The sequence below is a fragment of the Nelusetta ayraudi genome, unplaced genomic scaffold, assembly GCF_046127955.1.
Source record: "Nelusetta ayraudi isolate G7.1 ecotype Tasmania unplaced genomic scaffold, CSIRO-AGI_Nayr_v1 ptg000058l, whole genome shotgun sequence".
NCBI lineage: Eukaryota > Metazoa > Chordata > Actinopteri > Tetraodontiformes > Monacanthidae > Nelusetta > Nelusetta ayraudi.
This window is the reverse complement of record NW_027466108.1, coordinates 1,872,351-1,893,437: the sequence shown is the minus strand read 5'-3', so window position 1 is coordinate 1,893,437 and position 21,087 is coordinate 1,872,351. Positions and strand designations below refer to the sequence as shown.

At 44.9% G+C, this 21,087-nt stretch overlaps 2 protein-coding genes and 1 long non-coding RNA gene across 9 annotated transcripts in view; 2 read left to right on the top strand and 1 right to left on the bottom strand.

The window, feature by feature from the left end:
* The window catches only part of LOC142896948 (nuclear factor 7, ovary-like), a 177,206-nt gene that overhangs the window by 54,462 nt on the left and 101,657 nt on the right, over window positions 1-21,087 (top strand). The window lies entirely within an intron of this gene.
* trpm3 (transient receptor potential cation channel, subfamily M, member 3) overlaps window positions 1-21,087 on the bottom strand; it is a 129,953-nt gene that overhangs the window by 30,155 nt on the left and 78,711 nt on the right. For all 7 annotated transcript variants that reach the window (XM_076038910.1, XM_076038909.1, XM_076038908.1 and 4 more), the window contains 3 exons: window positions 10,994-11,168; window positions 10,442-10,565; window positions 688-760 (listed from right to left, as the gene is read on the bottom strand). In XM_076038910.1, the coding sequence (XP_075895025.1) occupies window positions 688-760; window positions 10,442-10,565; window positions 10,994-11,168 (372 nt within the window). The remainder of the gene's footprint in view (window positions 1-687; window positions 761-10,441; window positions 10,566-10,993; window positions 11,169-21,087) is intronic.
* LOC142896955 (uncharacterized) overlaps window positions 1-21,087 on the top strand; it is a 525,186-nt gene that overhangs the window by 443,650 nt on the left and 60,449 nt on the right. The gene's annotated exons all lie outside the window — the stretch shown is intronic.

Here is a 21,087-nt window from a genome sequence, read left to right as displayed (position 1 = left end):
GACAAATTTTACATTTTCACATTCAGTTTATTTACTGTTCTTATCACTGATCTCATGGCATTTTTGATGAGATGCAAAGATCCAGATGGTGCTGTTGTAAATCTAGAGCAGTTCTGGCTTGAAGAGCAGTCAGTTTTAAATAACTGAAATGCAACATGTTTCCACACTTTCAAGCTAGACACACTTTTTTCATTAAGTGTGTGCGCCAGGAAGTAGAGCCGGGCTTCTAAAGGGTGAGGTGAGCAACACGAGACAAGATGAAAGATTTATTTTGTTCCAAAACGAGCTACAATATGCAATTAGCACTTTGCAGAATTTAAAATGATTATCGTTAGGGTGCTAAACTTAGCTTGCTAGTCATTAGGTTTGCATAGAGCCTGAAGCTGCCGCTGATTGTCCAAAACTGAACATGTTCTCATGCAGGCAGTGAGTGATAATATATTAATTTTAAATGTGCCCGACGCATAATAAATGATAAAATTGTGCTTTTTTTTGTCAAGGGACTTGGTCTCACAGTGTTGCTACTGCACAAGTGGTCGAAAAATAACAAGTCTCAATCTCTCAGGGAGAAGAATGCTGACAATTTCTGCTTTATATACAGATAAATCCCTTGCAGAGGGACCGTTCCACCGTACATTCATGGTCAGAGACAGACACATGCATTGATGCATTTATTCATCAACCCACCTTTGAGTAATGCAGTGAGGATGGCAAGGTCGATATCCTGATGACCTTCTGACCCCATCCGGAAAACTGTAATCTGAGATGCAATGAGAGAGACAGAGACACAGGCTGGTTGTAAAGTGTGTTTAACATGTTTAGCTGTTGTTGTTTATCCAGAGATTTTCCAAGGTTCACAATGTTAAAACGATGTTAAAACAACAGCGCTCTGACTTGCTCAATTAAACAGGCCCCCCTGCATTGGGTGGAGTGACGAGGGAGGGGGAAGGGAGTGCAGAGTGGGAGGGGAGGGAGGAAGCTGTGAGGAGGAGGAGGAGAGCGCGGGAGGGTAGATTTCTCTGCTTTCATGCGCTGTATCTTGCGGTCCGTCTTCCCTGGTGTGCAGAGGAAACCGCAAAAACTCTTGCATACAGCATGTTCGTGTTAAGAAGCGATAAGGGATTAGAGGGGAGCCAAGGAGCGCGCAAGTAAAAAAAAACACACCACAAAGGGAGGAATCAAACGACTATCAGTCAGGGATACAAAACATCCTGTTTCCCTCTTTTTTCCCTCCTTGACTGGGGGAATCCCACAGAGCCACGGATCCTCTCAGGGCATTTTAAGGCCTTCATTTGCACTGTCTGACATGTTGTGGCTTCATTTTTTTTTTCTTCCTCTTCCCATCCCCGCCACCCAATCCTGCATGAGCGGAGCAAATGGCGCACTAGATGAAAGCCCGGGTCCGCCGAGAGGGATATCGTTGAAATGGGGTTAGCTTTTCTGGATTTCTTTCGGTCAAATATAGCAAAGCGCAAACGCACACAACGTCCCCGAGTGTTGACACGCATGCGTGCGTTGCGCGTGAGTGCGTCAAGGGCACCTTGTGGGAAGAGAGTGCGCGGGAGAGTGTGTGTTCTGAATCCCTGACGAGCTACTCCTTTAATCCCTCCATCCACCCTTCTCTTCTCTTCCCTTCCCTTCCCTGCACTCCTGCCTCCCTCTCCTCCCTGTAGCCCATCTCCCTTCACATCTCTCCCTCCCCCTAAATGGCTTCATTTCATGGAAGCGCCGGGATTCTGCAGGCTTTGCTGCTGCTGCTGCTGCTGCTGCTGCTGCTGCAGCTTTCCCTTGGGCACTGCCGCAATGTTGTGCGCCAAGACCACCCCCGCCCCCCCTTCCTTCCCATCCTCCGATTCCCACCCCCCCCCCCCCCCACCCCCATCGCTCTTACTCCTTTCACACGCTCTCTAAACGGGCAGAGGCAATTCATTTCACACTCGTGACATACAGCGTCTCCTCCGCGGGCTCGTCCATCATTTGCAAGCTGCGCGGCTGATGACACTTTGACTCCGACCCTGGGAGAGAGAAATGACAAGCGAGCGAGGGATTGTGGGAAAGACGCGACAACCCGAGCGGCACCCGCGCGTGGGGGGTTGGCGACTATTGGGGGGCGGGAGGGGGAGTAATCGAGGTCTTTCTTCAGGTGGAACCAGAGTGTGCATTGGGATGTGGGTGTATCGATTCAGGTGCACGAGTGACTGTTGCAGTGTGTGAACCCACCGGGGGGCTTTTGTTGGGGGGCAACGTCCGTTAGGAAGCCAAAGCCCTCAAAGGGGCTCAGTTGCAGTGTTGGTGAGTAATCTATTACCAAGTAATCCACTACTGTAACAACTTTTTTTTTTTTTTTAAGCAATGGAGTAATGTAACGGGATTACTCTGGCAAAAATGGTAATTATATCATAATTACTTTATCAAGTAAATATTCCGTTACTTTTCCGAAATATTTTGCAGGCTAAAAATGTTTTATTATCCACAAAATGTCTGACATTTAGAAAAACAACCGAAAACAACAATGTCGCAGATTGATGATGCGGCCGTGCAAGCGACGTCATTGATATGCAACGACGCACCTGGAAATACAAACATTATTTTGAGTTCATCTCATCTAAATCAAAGAATATTGTGGTTTGTTGTACGTAATGTGCAGGAAAGACGCTCTCAACTGTTACTTTATCTTTTTTTTTAACTAAAGTTGTTAGTAATTGATTACTTATGAAACAAAGTAGTTCAAGAAGTAATTACATGACTTTTTAAAGGAGTAATCAGTAATCAGTAGCTGGACTGCTTTTATGGAGTAATCCCAACAACACTGCTGGCGTGTCACTTTGCGCAAATGCAACTTTTTGCTTGGCCCGAACGGACAACGCTAGCTGGTTGTAAGAAGCCGGCCGCACGGCAGGGCGTGCGCGGGTGCGCTCGGCGCCGCGAGCTAGCCAAGTGTGTGCATGTGTGTGTGGGAGGCTCTCCAAAAGAGAGAATTGAGAGTGGCGCGAGGGGAGAAGAAAATAAAGATTTCTATAGAGATAAGGGTGGATCCCTCTGATTTTTTAAGGGCGTGCTTGCGTGCGACCTCAGCTTCACCCAATCAGCGCAGATCTTTAGGCTAATTGTAAATAATAGCCTGTCGTTACCATGCTGATACGCACACATATGTCCTCTCTCTCCCTCTTTCTCTCTCTCACACACACACACAATCGCACACGCGCAGAGATGGATCTCAGCAGCCTTAAGGACTGAAGATGGATGAGCGTCAGCTCCAGGAGAGGTAATGATTACTGAAGATGTCCACCACTGTTTCCATTCCCCTCCCTCCCTCCCTGCCTGCAGCTTCACCCACCTGAACCTCCGCTCGTCCCCTCGCCACCAATCACCTTGCAACCCTCCTACCCACCACCAACCACTCATCTTTTAACGACCTCCCCTCCCTCCTCCCACACCCGCCGGCGGCGCGGTCTTGTCCCTTCCCCCCACCTCGTCACGGCCGCTTCCTTCCCTCCGTTCTCCCCGCTCCTGCGTCTTTACCCCCCAAGGTCACCCTGGAGATAGGTGGCTGCTACCTGTTATCTCAGAGCCTCTGCTGCCGGCGGCGGCGGCCGCACAGCCGCTGCTTTAATCCCATCAGCTCCATCAAGATGTGTACATGGCTGTAAAACAGGCAGCAGCACTCTCGTGTGTGTGTGTTCTCCACCTCTTCCCGCCCAGTTTGAACGTTGCTTACTTGTGGAACCTGGTGACGTTTTGAGACCTTAAAATTGCTGTCTATTAGAGAAAGAGCAAGATTTTAGTAATCAAATATTTTTTATCATTTTTTAATAAGAAATTATTCAATTGGGTTGTGACCTCTTGATTGCGGTGGAACAGCATTCAGGTTGTGTATTAAATCAACTTGCAAGTTTTAGAGTCATTTTCTAAACAATTACAATGTACATATGATAAAGCAGCCTAAAACTTCTTTGAGCAATGACTGTAATTTTGATCCACTCCAGCATGCACACCAGCAGACATCAACTCGTGGGCTCGACTTGAGCCTTTTGCTCTTTTTTTTTCTTTTTTTCTTTTTTCTTTCTTTTTTCTTTTTTTTTTTTTTTTTTTTTAGCAATGACAGCCAAATAACTGTTGCAAAAGCAGAAGGCACACAGAAAAATAGCAGTTATGTAAAGAGAGACCGAGCGAAGGAGCCTTATGTGCCACATACAAATTGGAGATGAATGGGCCGGGGACAATAAGGGGTTAGACGCTGCAATTTCTCCTCAGCACGACTCGCTGTCAGAGGATTCCCACGTTGTCAGAGCGGCTAAGCCGCGAAAGCAGACAGGATCAGGAAAACTGATCTCCATGCTGCAGCGAGCCCAGCTGATTGGGAAACATTCATCTTCATTAATGGCAAAACCCTTTGCTGCTACATATTGTATGTGAGCAATCAAGCACACAGACACACACACAGGCGCACTCAGTCAAAAGTTGCCACCTTAAATCCGACAAAATGTTTCAAAAGCTTTTCTGGCAGTCGGGATGAAACACTCCAGTGTGGTCTCAGCCAATCACGGTGAGTCCTTCCTCTTGTTCGGCTGGGTTTCTCCTCCCAGGCTGTTTACATGTTTGTACATGGCTCCTGTGCCATTCTGTCATCATGTCTTGCCTGCTTGCGTCTTTTTTTTCCCCCTTCCCTCCCACTTTATTTATAATGTCCCTTTATCCTCTCATCTTCCTCCCACTCGTTCTCCCTTGTCAGGGAGAAGGAGGGAAATTGCAGTTTGGCGACTCCTCCTTAATATTTCATCCGAATTAAACATATACGCAGTGTTCTGTGATCAATTATTGATATCAAAGTGGGGGGTTTCGGGACAACTCTCTTGCATTCCACCTTACGAAGGAGGAGGGGGAGGGGTGAAGACAAATGAGGAGCCTGTATTTTAATCAAGCCAGGATTTGAATGTTTCTCAAACATTTATTATTGAGAGCCCTTGTTCTTGTGCTTTTGTTGTGGTGGTGTAGCAGAATGTTTACTCACAATATTCCCATCTCTTCACGTTCACGTGCGAGATCGCCTTCCCGCTATTACTGCCTTTGGTCGGACTTAGAAAATGCATTATCTCAACTCATCTCTAACCTCGAGAGCACATTATTCATTGGCGAGCTGTACAATTATTCCCCCCATTGTTCCTCCTTGAAGTCTAATAATCCATTATGCATTCACACACCAAGGGAGATGAGCCAGCGCGCTCTTCAATTGGACCAAATGATACCATATAGCAGATAAATGGCGCCACTCTGCAGCTGCGGATTCTTTCTAAACTGTGTTTTACTGGGCAGCCTCAGCGCAATGAATCACTGCTAATAAACAATCACGCAACATACTGTAAGGCCTATTCTATATGGTAAAACATAAAAGCAAGAAACCCAAAAGCGCAAAACAAGCATATTTGCATTTCAGAGTGCACACGCTGCAAGTGTGCGCATCTCTCCAAGTAATGCAGCAGCCACGCCGCGGCAAACAAAGCGGAGGCAACAGGGACACAACTGAAAGCAGGAAATGTCGACATGAATAAATCTCTGCTGGGCCTGCAAAGCAAACTCAAACACGCAAAAAGCCATCGAACAGGTCCCGACGAATCACCTTGAGTCTGCGTCTTCTCCTCCTACACTTTGAATTTGGTGCTGCAAAGCCCCCCCCCCGAAAAAAAAAACAACCCAGGCAAACAAACCAAAAGAAGAAAGAAATCTATTTTCTATTTTCTCTGTCTCTTCCAAACACTCACTTACCCCCCCCTCAGACTGCCGCGCTGACCCAGGATAAACCTGCATTAGCTGCCAGTGGGAGTCAGTCAGCACAATGACTCATTGACCCTGCTCCTGAGCCGAATGTCAACAAGGGTTTGACTCTACTTGGCTGTTTAAAAAAAAAGAGAGGAAAGCACAGCTTTGTGAAGTGCTGGTGAGTGGCGCTGCAGGTTCTCCACCTGGGCCGCGGCAGCAGATCTTCTCATGTTCCACTCATCTACAGTCATGAGTTACAAGAGCAGAATTATCAGAAGTGCTTAAGTTGCCCGATCTAACCGTTATGTTATATTTCAAAGTAAAACTGTGTTAAAAGTTAATTATGAGCAGTCTATGATACTGGGTCAGATGGTCGTGCTGTTTTTGCTGTAGTTTTTTTTTGTTTAATATATATACAGGAAGCAAATTAGGTGCAATTTTCCACAAAATACAACGTTTTTAAGTCACTGCTACAATATTTCAACTTAATTCATTTCCCATCTGACACCATTCAAAGAGAAATAAAGATAGTATAAATCATAAATGATAGAGAATTGTGAGTGCATGCTGTGGCTGTAAATTAACAGAAAATGTGAAGGTAATTCATCTGTCACTTGCCTAACGTCTCTTTGTTTAAGCTCTCCCGTGGGGAGAACAGTACCAGGTACTGATGCAGAGTCAAATGCAACGGTGAGAAGAAAGTTGAGTTTTCCCCTAAGCTGGAGTTTAGACTGTGTCCATGCACCAAGCGTAATACATCAATGCATTGTTTCCCAGGGTCTCTGGTGCGCAGGGCTAAAGGTAGGGAGGTCGTTGTGGTGCTGTGCACTGCAACAATGTTCAGTGACAGGATGCAGTACCAGGAAGAAGGGAAGAAGCAGTCAGCAAGCTGTGCTTCTTTATAAGTGAGATCCAAGCAAATCCCACATTCACAACCAGTCACATTTCCCCTTTCAGCCAACAAAATCCTGCCTAATGTCATGTTATCTTAAACAACACCTCCTTCTCAATAGCTATCAGGTCACTCTGATTTCATTCCCAAACTGCCCAGGCTGAGTTTTGATCCGTGTGGGAGTCAGTTTATATTTGTCTTTTTTTTTTCCAGCCTGTGTTGTCCCCGCAACTGTTTTCTCCTGGCAGCGCCTTGCATGTTAGTGGAAACTTGTCAGCATGACCTTCCGCTAACACTCTGCAGGCAGCTGACTGATCTCAAGTGCTGTGGGGTTTTGGGCAGGGAGCAGTTTGTTTGCCGAGTCTCCCAAGTGAGACGGGTGGCAGGGTGGGACGCCGGGACGCTTCACGATGTTCTGTTTTACAGCAACAACACAGGCGGAAGCTCGGCCGGGCTGTGTGTCGGTGACGATCGGGGTGAGCTGGCCATTGGAACTGCTCCATCCACCCCTTAACGCAGAACCCACGGTGCGGTGCATTTGTGATTTATTGTTTTTGGACGTAGGAAGTCCGACACACCAAAACCGCTCATGTAATTCTGCACACTGTCCACACGTTTTACATTTATCTGAAGATTCTGAAAGCTTTGAGAGTCGCATCTTAATCATTAAACCAAATCTTTGACTGTATGCAAGTCAATAGTAATAGATTTTAGCAATAGGAGGCGGTAAATGGCTGTGATAGTAATGATGGAAAGATCAATGATGTTCAACCACTTTGGTTTACTTCATTCTGTAAAAAACAATTTATTTATTTATTTATTTATTTATTTTCGTGGTCTGTGTTGTTTTTTGGACAACCCCTGATCAAAGATGGAGGAGGACACCCTCCTCAACAGAATATTACATCAGTGTAATGCCAAGCCAAATTTGTGTATGTGACTCACTGACTGACAAACTCTGCAAAAGCCCACGAGAAATGTTCCCGGCCCAGTTTTTCGTCCAGGTCCTTGAGCCGAGCCAAGATCAGGATTTCAACTTATCCTTTTGTTCAGTCTCATTTCCCTTTTTTCCTCTTCCCCGCTGCAGTTCCTCCTCACAATCTGACACAGATCTCACGCGCCACAAGCCACAGCTGATTATGGAGTGAGATGAGAAGGGAACCCCTGTGATGTTTATCACCCTGATAAATGGGAGACTTGCCAGGCGGCAGAAAGGTACAACTGCTGCCCTTTCCCGCTCCCTTTTATTGATAACAAACATAAAGGATTTGTGCCTTTCAGATTCTCAGAGCGATGCCTGATTTTATGAAAAATATATACTCTACCAGGAAAGGAAGTGCATTGACTGTATCCTTTATTAAAGCTTAATGTCACTGGTATTTTTTTTCCATTATTCACATTTTTAGTAATACGTAATGTGGAACATCACAGTCTTTTTAACACAGTGAACTGCGTATGGTGGACAATAGACAGGAGGTTGGTCACTTTTACTGCCATGACTGTCTGTGCGTCATTTCCACATACGAGTTAATAGAATGAGGGAAAGGCTACAAAATCATGTCACTAAACACAGTGATGCGCGACCAATGACATGACTTTGCACTGGTTTATAGTTTATGGAATGGCACATTAAGCTAAAACAACAGGTTCTATGCTTTATTTTGATACGTATTTCAAAAATGCATAAGGTCTGAAGTTATTATTGTATCCTTAACCACTCATTGATTGCAACGTATACATGTTATAACATGAGAATTCGAGAATGAAAAAAAAAAAAATAAAAACAGCACACTGAAAAGAATGTCAGGGGAGAAGACTGGAGCTGCGCTTGCTGATGCTGCTTTATGTTAAAGTTTTAAGATGCTATTTGATAGAGTTTAGATGTATAAAATATTCTCACGTAATCCCCCTTTTAAATAGAAAGCTTTGAAAAGGAGAAAACTTGGTGTGGATTCACAGTTATTGGCTCCTGAGTGATGGCACGTCAGCTTCTCAGCAGCTCATCAGCCTGAACAGTGATGGTCCAGTAACTCTCGGCCATATTTGTTCTACCCACCGCAGCGATAGAGTCTCTGCTCAGTGGCGTTACGGCAGTAATTCTCCTTTTGTAGCTTTTACTTGTATTCATTTGTAGCTCGGCTGCACTTTTATCGATCAATTTGCCATTACTGCGCTTGCCTATGCGAAAACATATTGAATTATCCTCTTTTTGCTCCGCCACAGTCTGTACAAGACACGAAGGGGTTCTAAAAATATATGAAATACCAGATAAATAAACAGGTTGGACAGACACAGAAAATGAAAGAGATATTAAAAGTGATGCAAGGTTTGTAAACGATCACAGTCCGGCCCTGCAGTTGACTTTCAGCTGCTTCCTCCAGTGACTGGCAAGTTCAAAGGGAAGACCACATCTGATTATCTGGCCTCGGCAGCTGCTCCCGCCGAACAGTTCACACCCCAATTGTTCTGCTTTGGTGTATTGTGCTCTAAAGTTCCATCAGCCAAAGCATCAGCCTGCCACCAGCACCCCCGCTGAGGACGCAATCAATCCGCTTTCACACTGCGTACCCGTGACCGAGGCTGGGTTGCCGGCAAAGAGCCTGCTTAATGTGCCTGCGTTTGCCTGCTTGCCACTTGTATGCACGTGCACATGACTTTGCAGCCAGATGTTAAAATGATATCAGGTGTTTATGTATGATAAATACCTGATCATGTGCCATGATACTTCACTGGCAGTGGCATCTAACTTTGATTGGATGTAAACATATATATTTGGGTTTATAGATGTTTGTGGGCACTACTCTTGGTACTTGCAGATACACAGAACATGTGCTTAGTTAATTGTCTGACACACAAATAGAAAAAAAAAAAAACAGCCAGCATGCAATATGTGTATCTAATTTTTACATTCTGAGATGTATGTTTTAAACACATATGTTGTGTCCCTATGAGAACAGCAACACTGTCAGATAATCTGCAAATTTTAGCATTCATTTTAAAGAATGCTAATCATCACTACTACTGCAACTACTACTACTACTACTACTACTGATAATAATAGTAATGGCGATATTCGGTACTGACGACTGATTGATTCATTCTTCATTTAAGTGTAGAACTCCTATTGGAAGCCCTGCCCATATTGAAAATTGATTTACAGGACACTTTGTCCACTTAGCTTTTGAAACTGCTATTTGACATTACTAAAACTTCAAGACTGAATTCTAAAATATCACCGACAGCCAGTAGCCAGAATCAGTCATTGATCTACCAATATTACCCGCATGTCAGAGACTTGATTCTTTCAGTTCAAAAGGGAGTGGAAAGTGAGAAAGTAGTAATAGATATGCCAAGACTGCTATAAAGCTGCTCAATGCTGCTCACAGAACGATACGATGATCTGCTGAGGCTGTGTGTGTTTGTGGTGTTCTGCGCATGGCTGCACCCCAGCTGTGACTCATAGGCCCGATGAAGGGGTCACAGGTCACAGGTCCCGACAAGTTGCTCCTTCACTCCATTTGAGCGCCACATGAACCCGCCTACATTAACTCAGCATCACATGTCATGCATTAAAGATGGAGTGATAATTGCTTCACTTAAAGTTTAATGGAGAGGAAGCCTCATTTGTCTTCTCACGTCCTTGACGTAGCGTATGTTTTCATTTCAAGGCTACGCAGCGTAGCCGTCAGAGCTCCATGGCGCTAATGCGGCTATGATTGCTTTAACCTCTCACCATGTTGGCGCCTTCGTAGGGCATCGACGCCTGGAAAAAAAAAAAAAAATGTTCCTCACCAGCTCCTTCTTTTTCATGCACTCCATCAGGATGATGAACAGATGCTGGGCCTGCGTGCGGCTGTAGGTGAACGTCTTCTGGATGGTGACCAGCAACTGGTCTCTCAGGGACTCGTTAATTATGCTGCACAGCAAAGAAAGGGAGAGACAAGAGGGAGAATCAGAAGCACATTGGTTGAGAGAGGGTATGGAAAAAGAAAAAGAGAAAAAAAGGCCGCTGCTCTTAGCGCTAGCTTCCCCAAGTCCATGGAGAGCGTTAAGTTATACCCACAGCTCTTGATTTAAAAAGGTCATAAAAGATTGTGTTTTGCTCTAAAAGCTCGACAGGAGGTTTTAAAAAAGGTTTAAGTCATACTTTTTGATACTGAATATTCTTTTCACATTTCCCTTTGAAACAAAGACCAGTTTGAAGAGAATAATAAAAGCTGTTGCTTTAAAAACTCAGCCCTGGGCTGAGCACTTTCCTGCCGCACCTCTCTGGGTAAAATCGGATTTTGTGCTGCTACTCTCTCGCCCTCGGCTGGCGGCGCTAACACGCGCTGCAGTGCCTACCCTCCTTCTTCCGAGTACTTGTGTCCGAAGGCCAAGATGTCCGAGGCCCTCCCGCTGCCGTCGCACACCACCACAGGGACGGGCGGTGTGTCCCTGAGGTACTCCAGCACGATGGAGATGACATTAGGCCCCCCCTCCACGATGAGCGCCACCACAGGGACACCCTGGCCGATACCTGTGGAGCAGAACCATGGATGTATTATAAGAACTGGATACCGGACTGGCAATATGACGGCGGGACGATTCCCCCCCCCCCCCAGTGGCCACTCGAGATACTGCAGCAAAAAAAAAATCCCATACAGAGGCACGATGGAAAGCGATTAATGCGCTATTGGCTCATTAATGCGAAAGACAAAAACTTTTCCGGGACATGCGCTGGGTGAGCAACTTCATTGAAATGAATGGGCCGCCGTCTTGGACTCCGGGGGTTTGAGCAGAACAAGTAGGAGCAGGAGGCAGGTGGTGGGGGTGGAGGTGGAGGTGGGTGATGAGTGGTTGCAGTTGGGGGGAAAACAATAAAGATAACAGGGAAGGACGACAAGGAAGGTCAATTAAGGCTCTTTATGATGCAATAATGTAACATTCATAACAAAGATGCAGCGCTGTGACGCCCTTTGGTAGCTCTACTATGTGTAGACGCTGCACTTTTCCCAATTACGGTACAGAGGGGTTTACGTTTTCCTTTTTAAGCACTTGTGTTAAAAATAGTCAACCCACTTTGTGCCTCGTGCTCTGTAGCGTGTGTGTGTGTATGTGTGTATGTGTGTGTGTGTGTGTGTGTGTGAGGAGACTTCTGCTGATACACACACACACACACACACACACACAAGAAGAAATGTATCCTAGCTTGCAAGCTAATCACAGGCTGTTTAGGGTAATTATGCATAATTAGCAGGCGGGGTTTTCTCCGCTGTGCGCCAGGACATGAGAAGGAAAAAGGTAATATGGCGGACATGAAACAAATTTTGTTCTTCTTGATCCTAACCTTCAGGTGTTTTTTTTTTTTTTTTTTTCCCTTCCATTTTTTTTTTCTGACAGAACGCCACTAGGACACAATGTACCCTCTCTGGTCTCAGCGCCCCTCGTGCCCCTAAACGCAACACCTCCACCTCTAAAGTTCCACCTCCCCTTCTAATCTCACGAGGTTGCATTTCTTTCCCCCGCCGCAACGTTTCAAAGTGCGATTCCAAAAAGCGGCGCGACCGCCGGATCTTCTCCTTCACGTACCCTTGCGCTGGTCTGCATAATTCACAGAGAAGAAAGCAGCCTGCGTCTGAAACACGGAGGCAGAAGAGCACATTCACATTAAGTGCTTACATACTGTATGCACACACGCACACACACGCACTCGGAGGCATACCCACCACAGCACACTTTGCCTCGCACAGCCCCGTCCAGCCCTTGCAACAGGGACAGTTACATAAGGAGAATATTTTTGGGGGCCTCGCCTACTTCAAAGCGCCGGAACGTCATCGTGCCACAGAACATCACACGACCACATCAGCGGGGCTCAAGAAGACAGAGAGAGAGAGGGGGAGAGAGAGAGAGAGAGAGAGAGAGAGAGAGAGAGAGAGAGGAGACGAATGACCTGCATTTTCAGTTGGATCCTTTCATTTCTGCTGAGGTCTATCTCTGCGGTTACCTGTGTGTGTGTGTGTGTGTGTGTGTGTGTGTGTGTGTGTGTGTGTGCGAGAGAGAGCTTGTGTTATGGTGGAGCATTGATATTGATGACTGTGGAGCGACGGCAGCGGTCGCACAGCAGTATCTGAAGCACATTATTGTCCTGCTGAAACCCGCTGAGGATCAGATGAGGCGGGGGAACGCAGCTGCGCCACGGCCGAATGGCAGGAGGGCGTCGGGAGGCAGACACGTGGAGCAACACACCCATACGGAAGGGAAGAAGACGCACGGCGGCATCGAGGGGAGATTGCGAGTTGAACAGCATTGTCTTTTTTGCTCCGGCGGAAGCTCAAGCGGCTTGCGGGCTGAAGAATGGCTGTGACCTTCTACGTGAAGCTTTCTGTGGTCAACTGCGGCTTTAGCTCCGTTCATGTCTGTCCAATAGTGGGTGAGGAAGCCTCGCATGGTGCCCCATTCATTCTAATTAAAGCTGTCAACCCTGCGCATCCACCGTAGGATCCACTTCCATGTGAAATAAGGTTTGGGCAGCAAATTATAATAATTGAAAATGACTAAATTGTACTCAATTTTTTGGTAAATGGAATAATTTGTATTTGTATTGTAATTCTTGTTTAGTTTTTTTTTTTCTGAATTTGCGATAGTTGCCGTGAACTGAATTTCAATTACAGCCGCTGTCGCACACTTCAATGGAGCTCCCTGGGGGTGGGTTAGGGAATTTAAGCCCTGAACTTTAAATCATTAGCGCTCTGCACGCCGCTGCTCACGCTTCATGCGCAGGCCAGTTTCAAAACGATGAATGGAGGAAAGGCTTGAAATCCAGAAATTTGACTCTTCCCGCTTAACTGATGGAGAATGAGATGCTCAAGAATTTAGACAGCCATGAATATGGTTGAAACGTGCACATGGCTTTGAGAACTGATGGTGTTGACTGCTGTCCAAAAACCTACCATTGCCATCAAAAATGCTGCTTCTGAATTTTGTTTTCATGACATTTTGCCTGATTTTGTTTTTCTTCTTGGCCACGAGGTCCATCACTCTCACAAATGTTTTAAAATTCTCCTTTTATTTTTCTACGAAGCCAGCAGGACTCAAGAGTTCTGCTTGAGCAGCTTTTACACTTGCTCCACTGAATACTTCCCTTAGTTTTTCTGGAGTTTCAACTCCAGTTCTATTTTCTATTCTGTTTCGGGCTCTTTGTTTCTGCCACGGAGCAGAACAGGACCCACTAATCTCCTGGGTTTGGAGCAACACAACCATTCTTTTTTTTTTCTCCCTTTAAAGCAATAGTTTTAAATTCATTCTCACATTTCATTAACTTGGAACAGGGAGAGTGGCACCCCCTATCATTGACACAGTGCACTCGGCTTGGCAGGTAATGACCCGTGTAGCTTTGGATGCCCTCTTGCAAGAACAAATTGTTACAAGCCAATTAGTCGAACAAATGTGATTTTGAGACGATGATTTTAAAGAAGAAGACTAAACATTGTTGAGAGTCCCTCTTTAAACATCACAAACCGCAAAAGGTCTGCGCAGTGTGAAGGTAAGCCAGCTTTATTATCACGATACAAGGAGATCTGAACGGAGGGTTGATGGCTTTTCAAGCGCTGTTCAATATTAAATGTGCATTTCATAACGATGGAGTAAAATGTTTTCCTCAACCTGCTCCTGCCTCTGGAGGAGAGGCCAACACCAGGTCTCTTACTCACCAAACAAGAAGCTGCAAACTTTTCAAAACTGCAGAGGAACTTTGTATGCCTTCTTAGACCATGACAAAGGAGCACAAACTGGTGCGCTTACTGGAGGAGGTAACAAGAATACTGTGCCTCTGTCTCTCTCTCTCTCTCTCTCTCTCACTCTCTCTCTCTCTCTCTCTGATCTGCAACCCCATTCATCTCAGCGAAGGAATAAAAGTTGGACATGAACTGTTCGAGAACTGGTTGTTCCAGGTGAGTGTGCACGAGCCTTCACATATCTCTGCTCCACTGTTTTCTGCTCAAAATTTTCCTTTCACTCTCCCAGGTGCAGGCTGGGAGATATAGTCCCATGATAGGAATCTAGATGTCTTTAAGTGTAAGACATCAAACTTTAAGAAGTCATTTTGCAGTTTTTTTTTATTTAGTTACGTTCCAGCCGTTTTCAAAGATGAAAACCCCGGAGGAGTGGAATCTGTTCCCGGATTCAGCCACAGCGGTGTAATAATCTGTGATGGAGGAGATGCCTCGCGCGCTGCCAGAGTTTCCACCCTCTGTTGTTGGCCTGACTGCACCCATGCATCAGCCACACACTCCGACGCATTCGATGACGAACACAAACTACACTGTTTCTTCTCCCTGGACCTCATAGGTGGCGTTTAAGCAGTGCCCACACCTCGCCCTCCCAGGAGAAAACCACCCCGAACAAGTGCGAAAAAGCTGAACAAAAAAAAAAAAGAAAAAAAGTGAGAGTTGGTTGCTGCTGAGACTCTGTGGCCACAACGTCCTATATTTATCCGGGGCTGGGAGACGAGGAAGGAAGCGTGTACGAGAGGAACCGGGGTGGGAAAGAGGAGCGTGGAAGCGAGACACACATAACATGCTTAAATGATCCTAATTAAAGATCCCGCGGTGACTCACCCTCTCCGAGGGTGTGCGTACTTGTGCGTGTCTGCCCGTGCGTGGGCGTGTGCCACTGTCTGCGACTATGTCCTTGCATGTGTCAAATTAGTATCGGCATGACTGGAGGAGGTGTGCGTGTGTGTGCAACAGCTTCACATCCCCCACACTACCATGAATGAAGAAATAATAGCGTGCACGCTCAAACACACGCACACACGCACGTGCACGCGGGGCAAAAGTGACAGGAAACACTGTATCTTTGACGGCAACTTGGGTGGACAGGCTGCTGGACAGAAGGGCGGGGGGTGCCAAACACTCAAAGGGCAGAAAGTCTCCCAAAGTTGATTTTCTATTTCAGCCATGCTGCGCTACAGAGACAGACAGAGAGAGAGAGAGAGAGAAAGAGATCCAATCAGATGGCACCTTTCCGCCAGCGATTTTAGGCACGATGCAGTGTGATGACGGCACAGCGAGCGAACGGTGTCGGGGAAATCTCACACGGACACTACCGTGTGGTGGCAAATTTGAATCGCACTGTAGAGGAAGTGCTCATTACATCCCAGATTAAGCTTCTTTCCACCTTTTGGAGTTATTTTTTGTTCCCATGTGCTTTTTCAATACGGGACCCGTCCACACTCACACAGAAAAGGTCTCTTTGGAGGTCAGAAGAGAGCTCATCTCTCACATCAACTACCTTTGTGAACTCTTTCGCTTCATCCACAAATGCCCCTTCTTCTTCTTCTTCTTCTTCTTCTTCTTCTTCTTCTTCTTCTTCTTCTTCTTCTTCTTCTTCTCCTCCTCCTCCTTGCCTGCCAGTTTCAACCTCCTCAGCATCCTTCTACTGGTGGATTCCCTGTCGCCTCCTCTGAACACATCCAAAGCATCAGTGTTGTTGGGATTACTCCATAAAAGTAATCCAACTACTGATTACTATTTTTTTTTTTAAAGTAATCTAATTATTTCTTGAACTACTTTGCTTCATAAGTAATCAATTACTAATTACTTGAGCTAAAAATAAGGTAAAGTAACAGTCGCTCAGTGCTTTGGAATGAACTTTATTTAAAGTGCAAATTTTGCAATTCCAAAATTTTCCAAAATGCCTTTTGCACAGCCCATATTGTTAAAGTAATTAGAAGCACAGTTGTTAAATTTCATTATCAATGACGTTGTGTGCATGGCTGCATCATCAATCTGCGACATCGTTGTTTTTAGGTTGTTTTTCCAAATTTCAGACTTTTTGCGGGTAAAACATTACTGGAATCGTTACTTGATAAAGTAATTATTATATAATTACCAGTTTTGCCACAGTAATCCCGTTACATTACTCTGTTATTTAAAAAGTAGTTTAATTACAGTAGTGGATTACTTTGTAATAGATTACTCGCCAACACTGGTTGCGGCATCTGAATTACTAATTACTTTAGTTAAAAAAAAGATACAAGTAACAGTTGCTCAGTTCTTTCAAATGAACTTTTTTTTGAAATATTGCCTCTGTCCTCTTAACATGAACAAATTTTCTCTGCTCTCTGGACGCAAACTGCACATTTGACAGAACAAACTCATGTACTGGTTGGTGCCTTTTGCACAGCCCATATTATTAAATAATTAGATGCGCAGTAGTTAAAAGATGTCTACTGTGCAGAGTACTGCTGACTTACATGGCTTTAAACAATTTATGAGATTCGCCGAGGATATTTTCAAAGTTGTTTCCTGCACATAATGTACAATAATCCACAATATTCTTTGATTCAGACGAGATAAACTCAAAACAATGTTTGTATTTCCAGCTATCAAATGCAATCGCTGTTTTTTCTTTTGCCGCCGCCTTGCTCGTTTTGGTGCGTGGTTGCATATCAATGACGTCGCACGCACGGCTGCATTATCAATTTGCGATGTCGTTGTTTTTGGTTGTTTTTCTAAATTTCAGATATTTTGTGGATAATAAGACATTTTTAGCTTACAAAATACTTCGGAAAAGTAAAGGAATTGTTACTTGATAAAGTGATTATGATATAATTACCAGTTCTGCCAAAGTAATCCCATTACATTACTCCATTTTAAAAGTAGTTTACAGTTTACATTGCTTCGTAATGTAGGATTGCTTAGTAATAGAATCGCCAACGCTGCAAACCATCTCTGTATCTGGCCTTATCTCCAAAACAAGACACTTTATCATTTCAAGTCATTAGTTTAACCATTGAAAACCTTGCCATGTAAATGCATTTCTGGATGCGTTTTCACTGTTTCCGCCTTTCCCCAACCCCGTTACCTCCTCTTTCACCACGGCTCATGCATTGAAAATCATTTCATTTTACATCGCATGTTGGCAGCCTGAACATGGGCCAGAACCCAGAGCCAGTTCTGCCAGACTTCCCGCTACCTGCTCCGTTATCTCTGCACAGCAGGACTCAACAATCTGCTTGTTCATTCTGACATTTTTTTCCCCCATGTCTTTGTGCATTGGTGCACTTCCTCCCCCCAAAAAAACCTCTACACTATGCGTAGCTCTCCTACGCATGTGAATATTTTATCTACCAATCCGCCCTCAGTGTTGGTTCAGCCAATTTAATCAGCACTGACGAAAAAGACCGCGGGACCTATAGGTTCACAAAAACTATTTTATATGACTGAGATATCTATTGTTTGGGGACCTCAATTAACTTCTGAACAACATCATCTTCAAGTCCGACTCCTTTTTCTGCCTTCCAGAATATTGTCAAATTTAATCGAAAAGTGTTTGCCCTGTGATTCAGACATAGCCGCTGTGTGTGACATGGGACAAGTAATCCAGTTGGCCACGCAGCTGATCGGCAAACAAAATCTGAAAGGAATCAAGAGTTGGTCCGGGCACTCTTGGAGCTTGAAAGAACAGTATTACAGCCCTCTTGACTTCTAATGGTTGAACGGTAATCTCTTCTGTGTGAGCTGCCCCGAGATGGAGGTCAAAGTGTCACAGCTAATCCGCAACGCAAGGGTGTGCGGCTCCATGATTCAATTACTCGCAGGCCTGCTTCTTCATCCTTTACCTATGCCGTGATTAATGATACCACCGCTGGAGGAGGTCAGTGAAGGTCGCACGGTTGACGTGGAGTTAAAAAAAAAATATATAGCACTCATGGCACTGCAAATGCACTTTAGGTGAGGATCTATTTTAATATTCCAGGTAATGGAAGTGACGAGGATGAGGGCACAGCAAAGGCTCCCTGGTGTTTTGTTTTTTTCACTGTACGTCCTTTTGCATTTAAAGCTTCAGATGAATCGTGAAATGCTTCTGTTTTGATTGTGAAATAGAAATCAATGGAAGGCTGCCGGTTGGGAAAATGTATTGCTTTAGGTTGCCTCCGACAGGTAATTCCCTGTCATCATGCATCCTTTACTAAACTCTTTCACCCTCAATCCCCCTTTCTTTCTTTTTTCCTCTTTTTTTCTACTTCATTCCTTTTCTCTGTCACTTATCAACTCTCCGAGGTATTGGCGGGGCACCAACCTTTCTATTGATTCCCCCCCCATGTATTGAAATATCATCCAGCTTCGTGACGTGGCATCAATGAAAGGGACTTACGTTCTTGAAATCAATACTTTTTTTTATTGGAGTAATATTTTTTTCCAGAGCTGCTGGTTTGCATGTGAAGTACACCGTGTTTTCCGTGTCCATGCCAGGCCCCATGTGCACCTGCCTTGCTTCCCATATTGCACAACCTGGAAAATTACGCCTCGTTGAACAAGTGCCGAGGACCATGCCTGTACCATGTGCAGGTACAGCTGGGGACAGCGCTTAGCGTGTTCTTTTGCGTGTAAACGTGCCGGCGAATTAACACGGTGACTGCAGCCTTCTGTTCCTCCTTAGATGTTTTCCTCGCTAAAGTTCATCCGATGTTGCTATTTTTTTTTTTTCTTTTTTTTTTTTTAAAAAGGAGGCCACATCAGAGGGTAAAATCTCTGACGGCATAAAATGCGTAAAGGCTGGGAATGAATTTCGAGACAGCACCAATGTCCTCCAGTGTGGTGTTAAAAGGTTTAAGGACGGCTCGCCTTTTGCTTTAATGATGACTTCTGACAGCTGCCGATGGCGCTCCCATAACCTTGTGATAAAATAAAATCCGTTTTTAATAGAGCATCGGCATCTATAAGACTTGTTAACACCGTGATGTAATATACCTCTGACGGAGGAATTATGGCGTTTTGAAACCTTGGCACTATAGTACATGTCCCCTCAAGCCAAAAGTGCCAGCAGTGGGGTGGAATATTCTGCCAAGTGGGTGATGGAAGACAAGTAAGTGATGGAAGATTTCCTGTTCTCAGCAGTTCTGTAAAGGAACAGTCCTTTCCCCCCTAGAAGCAGCTGAAGGCTTTGTGTTTCATATGACTTACTGCCAGTCTGAGGCAAATTTGAATATAAATTAAAATCTCACTGCCTGTTGGAAGAAAAATCATTTTCTCTTCCCCCCCAAATAAATCTTCAATTCCACTGCAACTGGATGGATAATATCCGTTCCATTATCTGACAGTTCTATTGGCAATTTAACTTGAATTTAGAATTTAGAATCCAGACTGAAAATGAATTCTAATGAAAAATGATCGTTGCGTGACTGGAATCTGCCCTCGGCCCTCTCTTAATTTCCCAGATATGTACTCACAAATTCTACTTTACACAAAAACACACAATCGCAGGTCCTGAAATAACAGAGAGCTTCTCTTGCCCTCAGGGTCACAAGTGGTGCTGGAGCATATTGCAGCCGTCTAGGGGCAAGGCAGGGTTACCTCATTGATAGGTAACCAGTGGAACACAGGGCCACATTCTCACCCTTAGTCAATTTCGAGTTCCCAAATTGCCTAATGGGCATTTCTGTGATCTGCAGGAGGAAGGCGGAACCCAAGCAGGGAGAAATATCTTTGCAGGGAGGAGAAATGTAACAGAGAGAGAGGCCCCGGGCTTGGGGATCAACCCATGACTTTGCCTTGAGGTGACAGTGCTAACCACTGCACCGCCGTGTCACCCTGAGCAGCTGTTTTAAATGCACAAATTTAATCTTATTTTCATTTTTCCAAGCTTGAACTGGTTCTTGCGTGCCTTTAGTTTGATGAAACAATACCTCAAATATTAGAGATTCAAGACAGGCCTTAGAGCTGTGCACCCCAATCACATGCAAATCACAGAATGTTTAGGTTCAACTTCCAAAGGCGGTCCCGTGAGGATTAGTTTCAGAGATGCCCATGAGCCTGTGGGTCAGCTTCTGATGTAATTAGTCACGTGAGAAATGTGCTACATCACTGTGGAGTAAATGTCTGGCTCAGTGACAGCCACTGCATGAAGAATGGCTGAAAGCAGAACCAGCCAACCAAATAAATTTACAGGGTAAGATTACAAATCAACCACACTTTCATCGGCTCCAGTTTATGTTGTTGTCCAAGCACTTAAACAAATCACGTGGTCACATGTCGACCTGAATATGCACATTTGGCTATTGAGGGAGCCAAATGGCTTCATCACGTTTTGACTTTGTTCTCCTATTTTCAACGTGACCTCAGGCGAAACCTAAATCCAAAAGAAGCTGTTGGAGAAAAAAATGAAACAGTCCTTGATTGACCGTGAACCATAGACATCAGAAAACGACTGCAACAAAATCTGTGCAACGAAAGACTGTACAACTGGCATAGAAGTGTAGAGACAACACCATAGAGTTAACGCATCTACATGTCAGCCTCTGAGACACTGTGGTGGGTAATCGATGATAAAACGCCAGTGCACGTGGCAGTTGCGGCTGAAGTGGCTGACTGGCGTAAAGGCCGTGCACCGCTCTGCCTCCTGCCATTAAAATGCCACCTGAAATTGTCCTGGTGGGAGATCAGCAAGGTGCA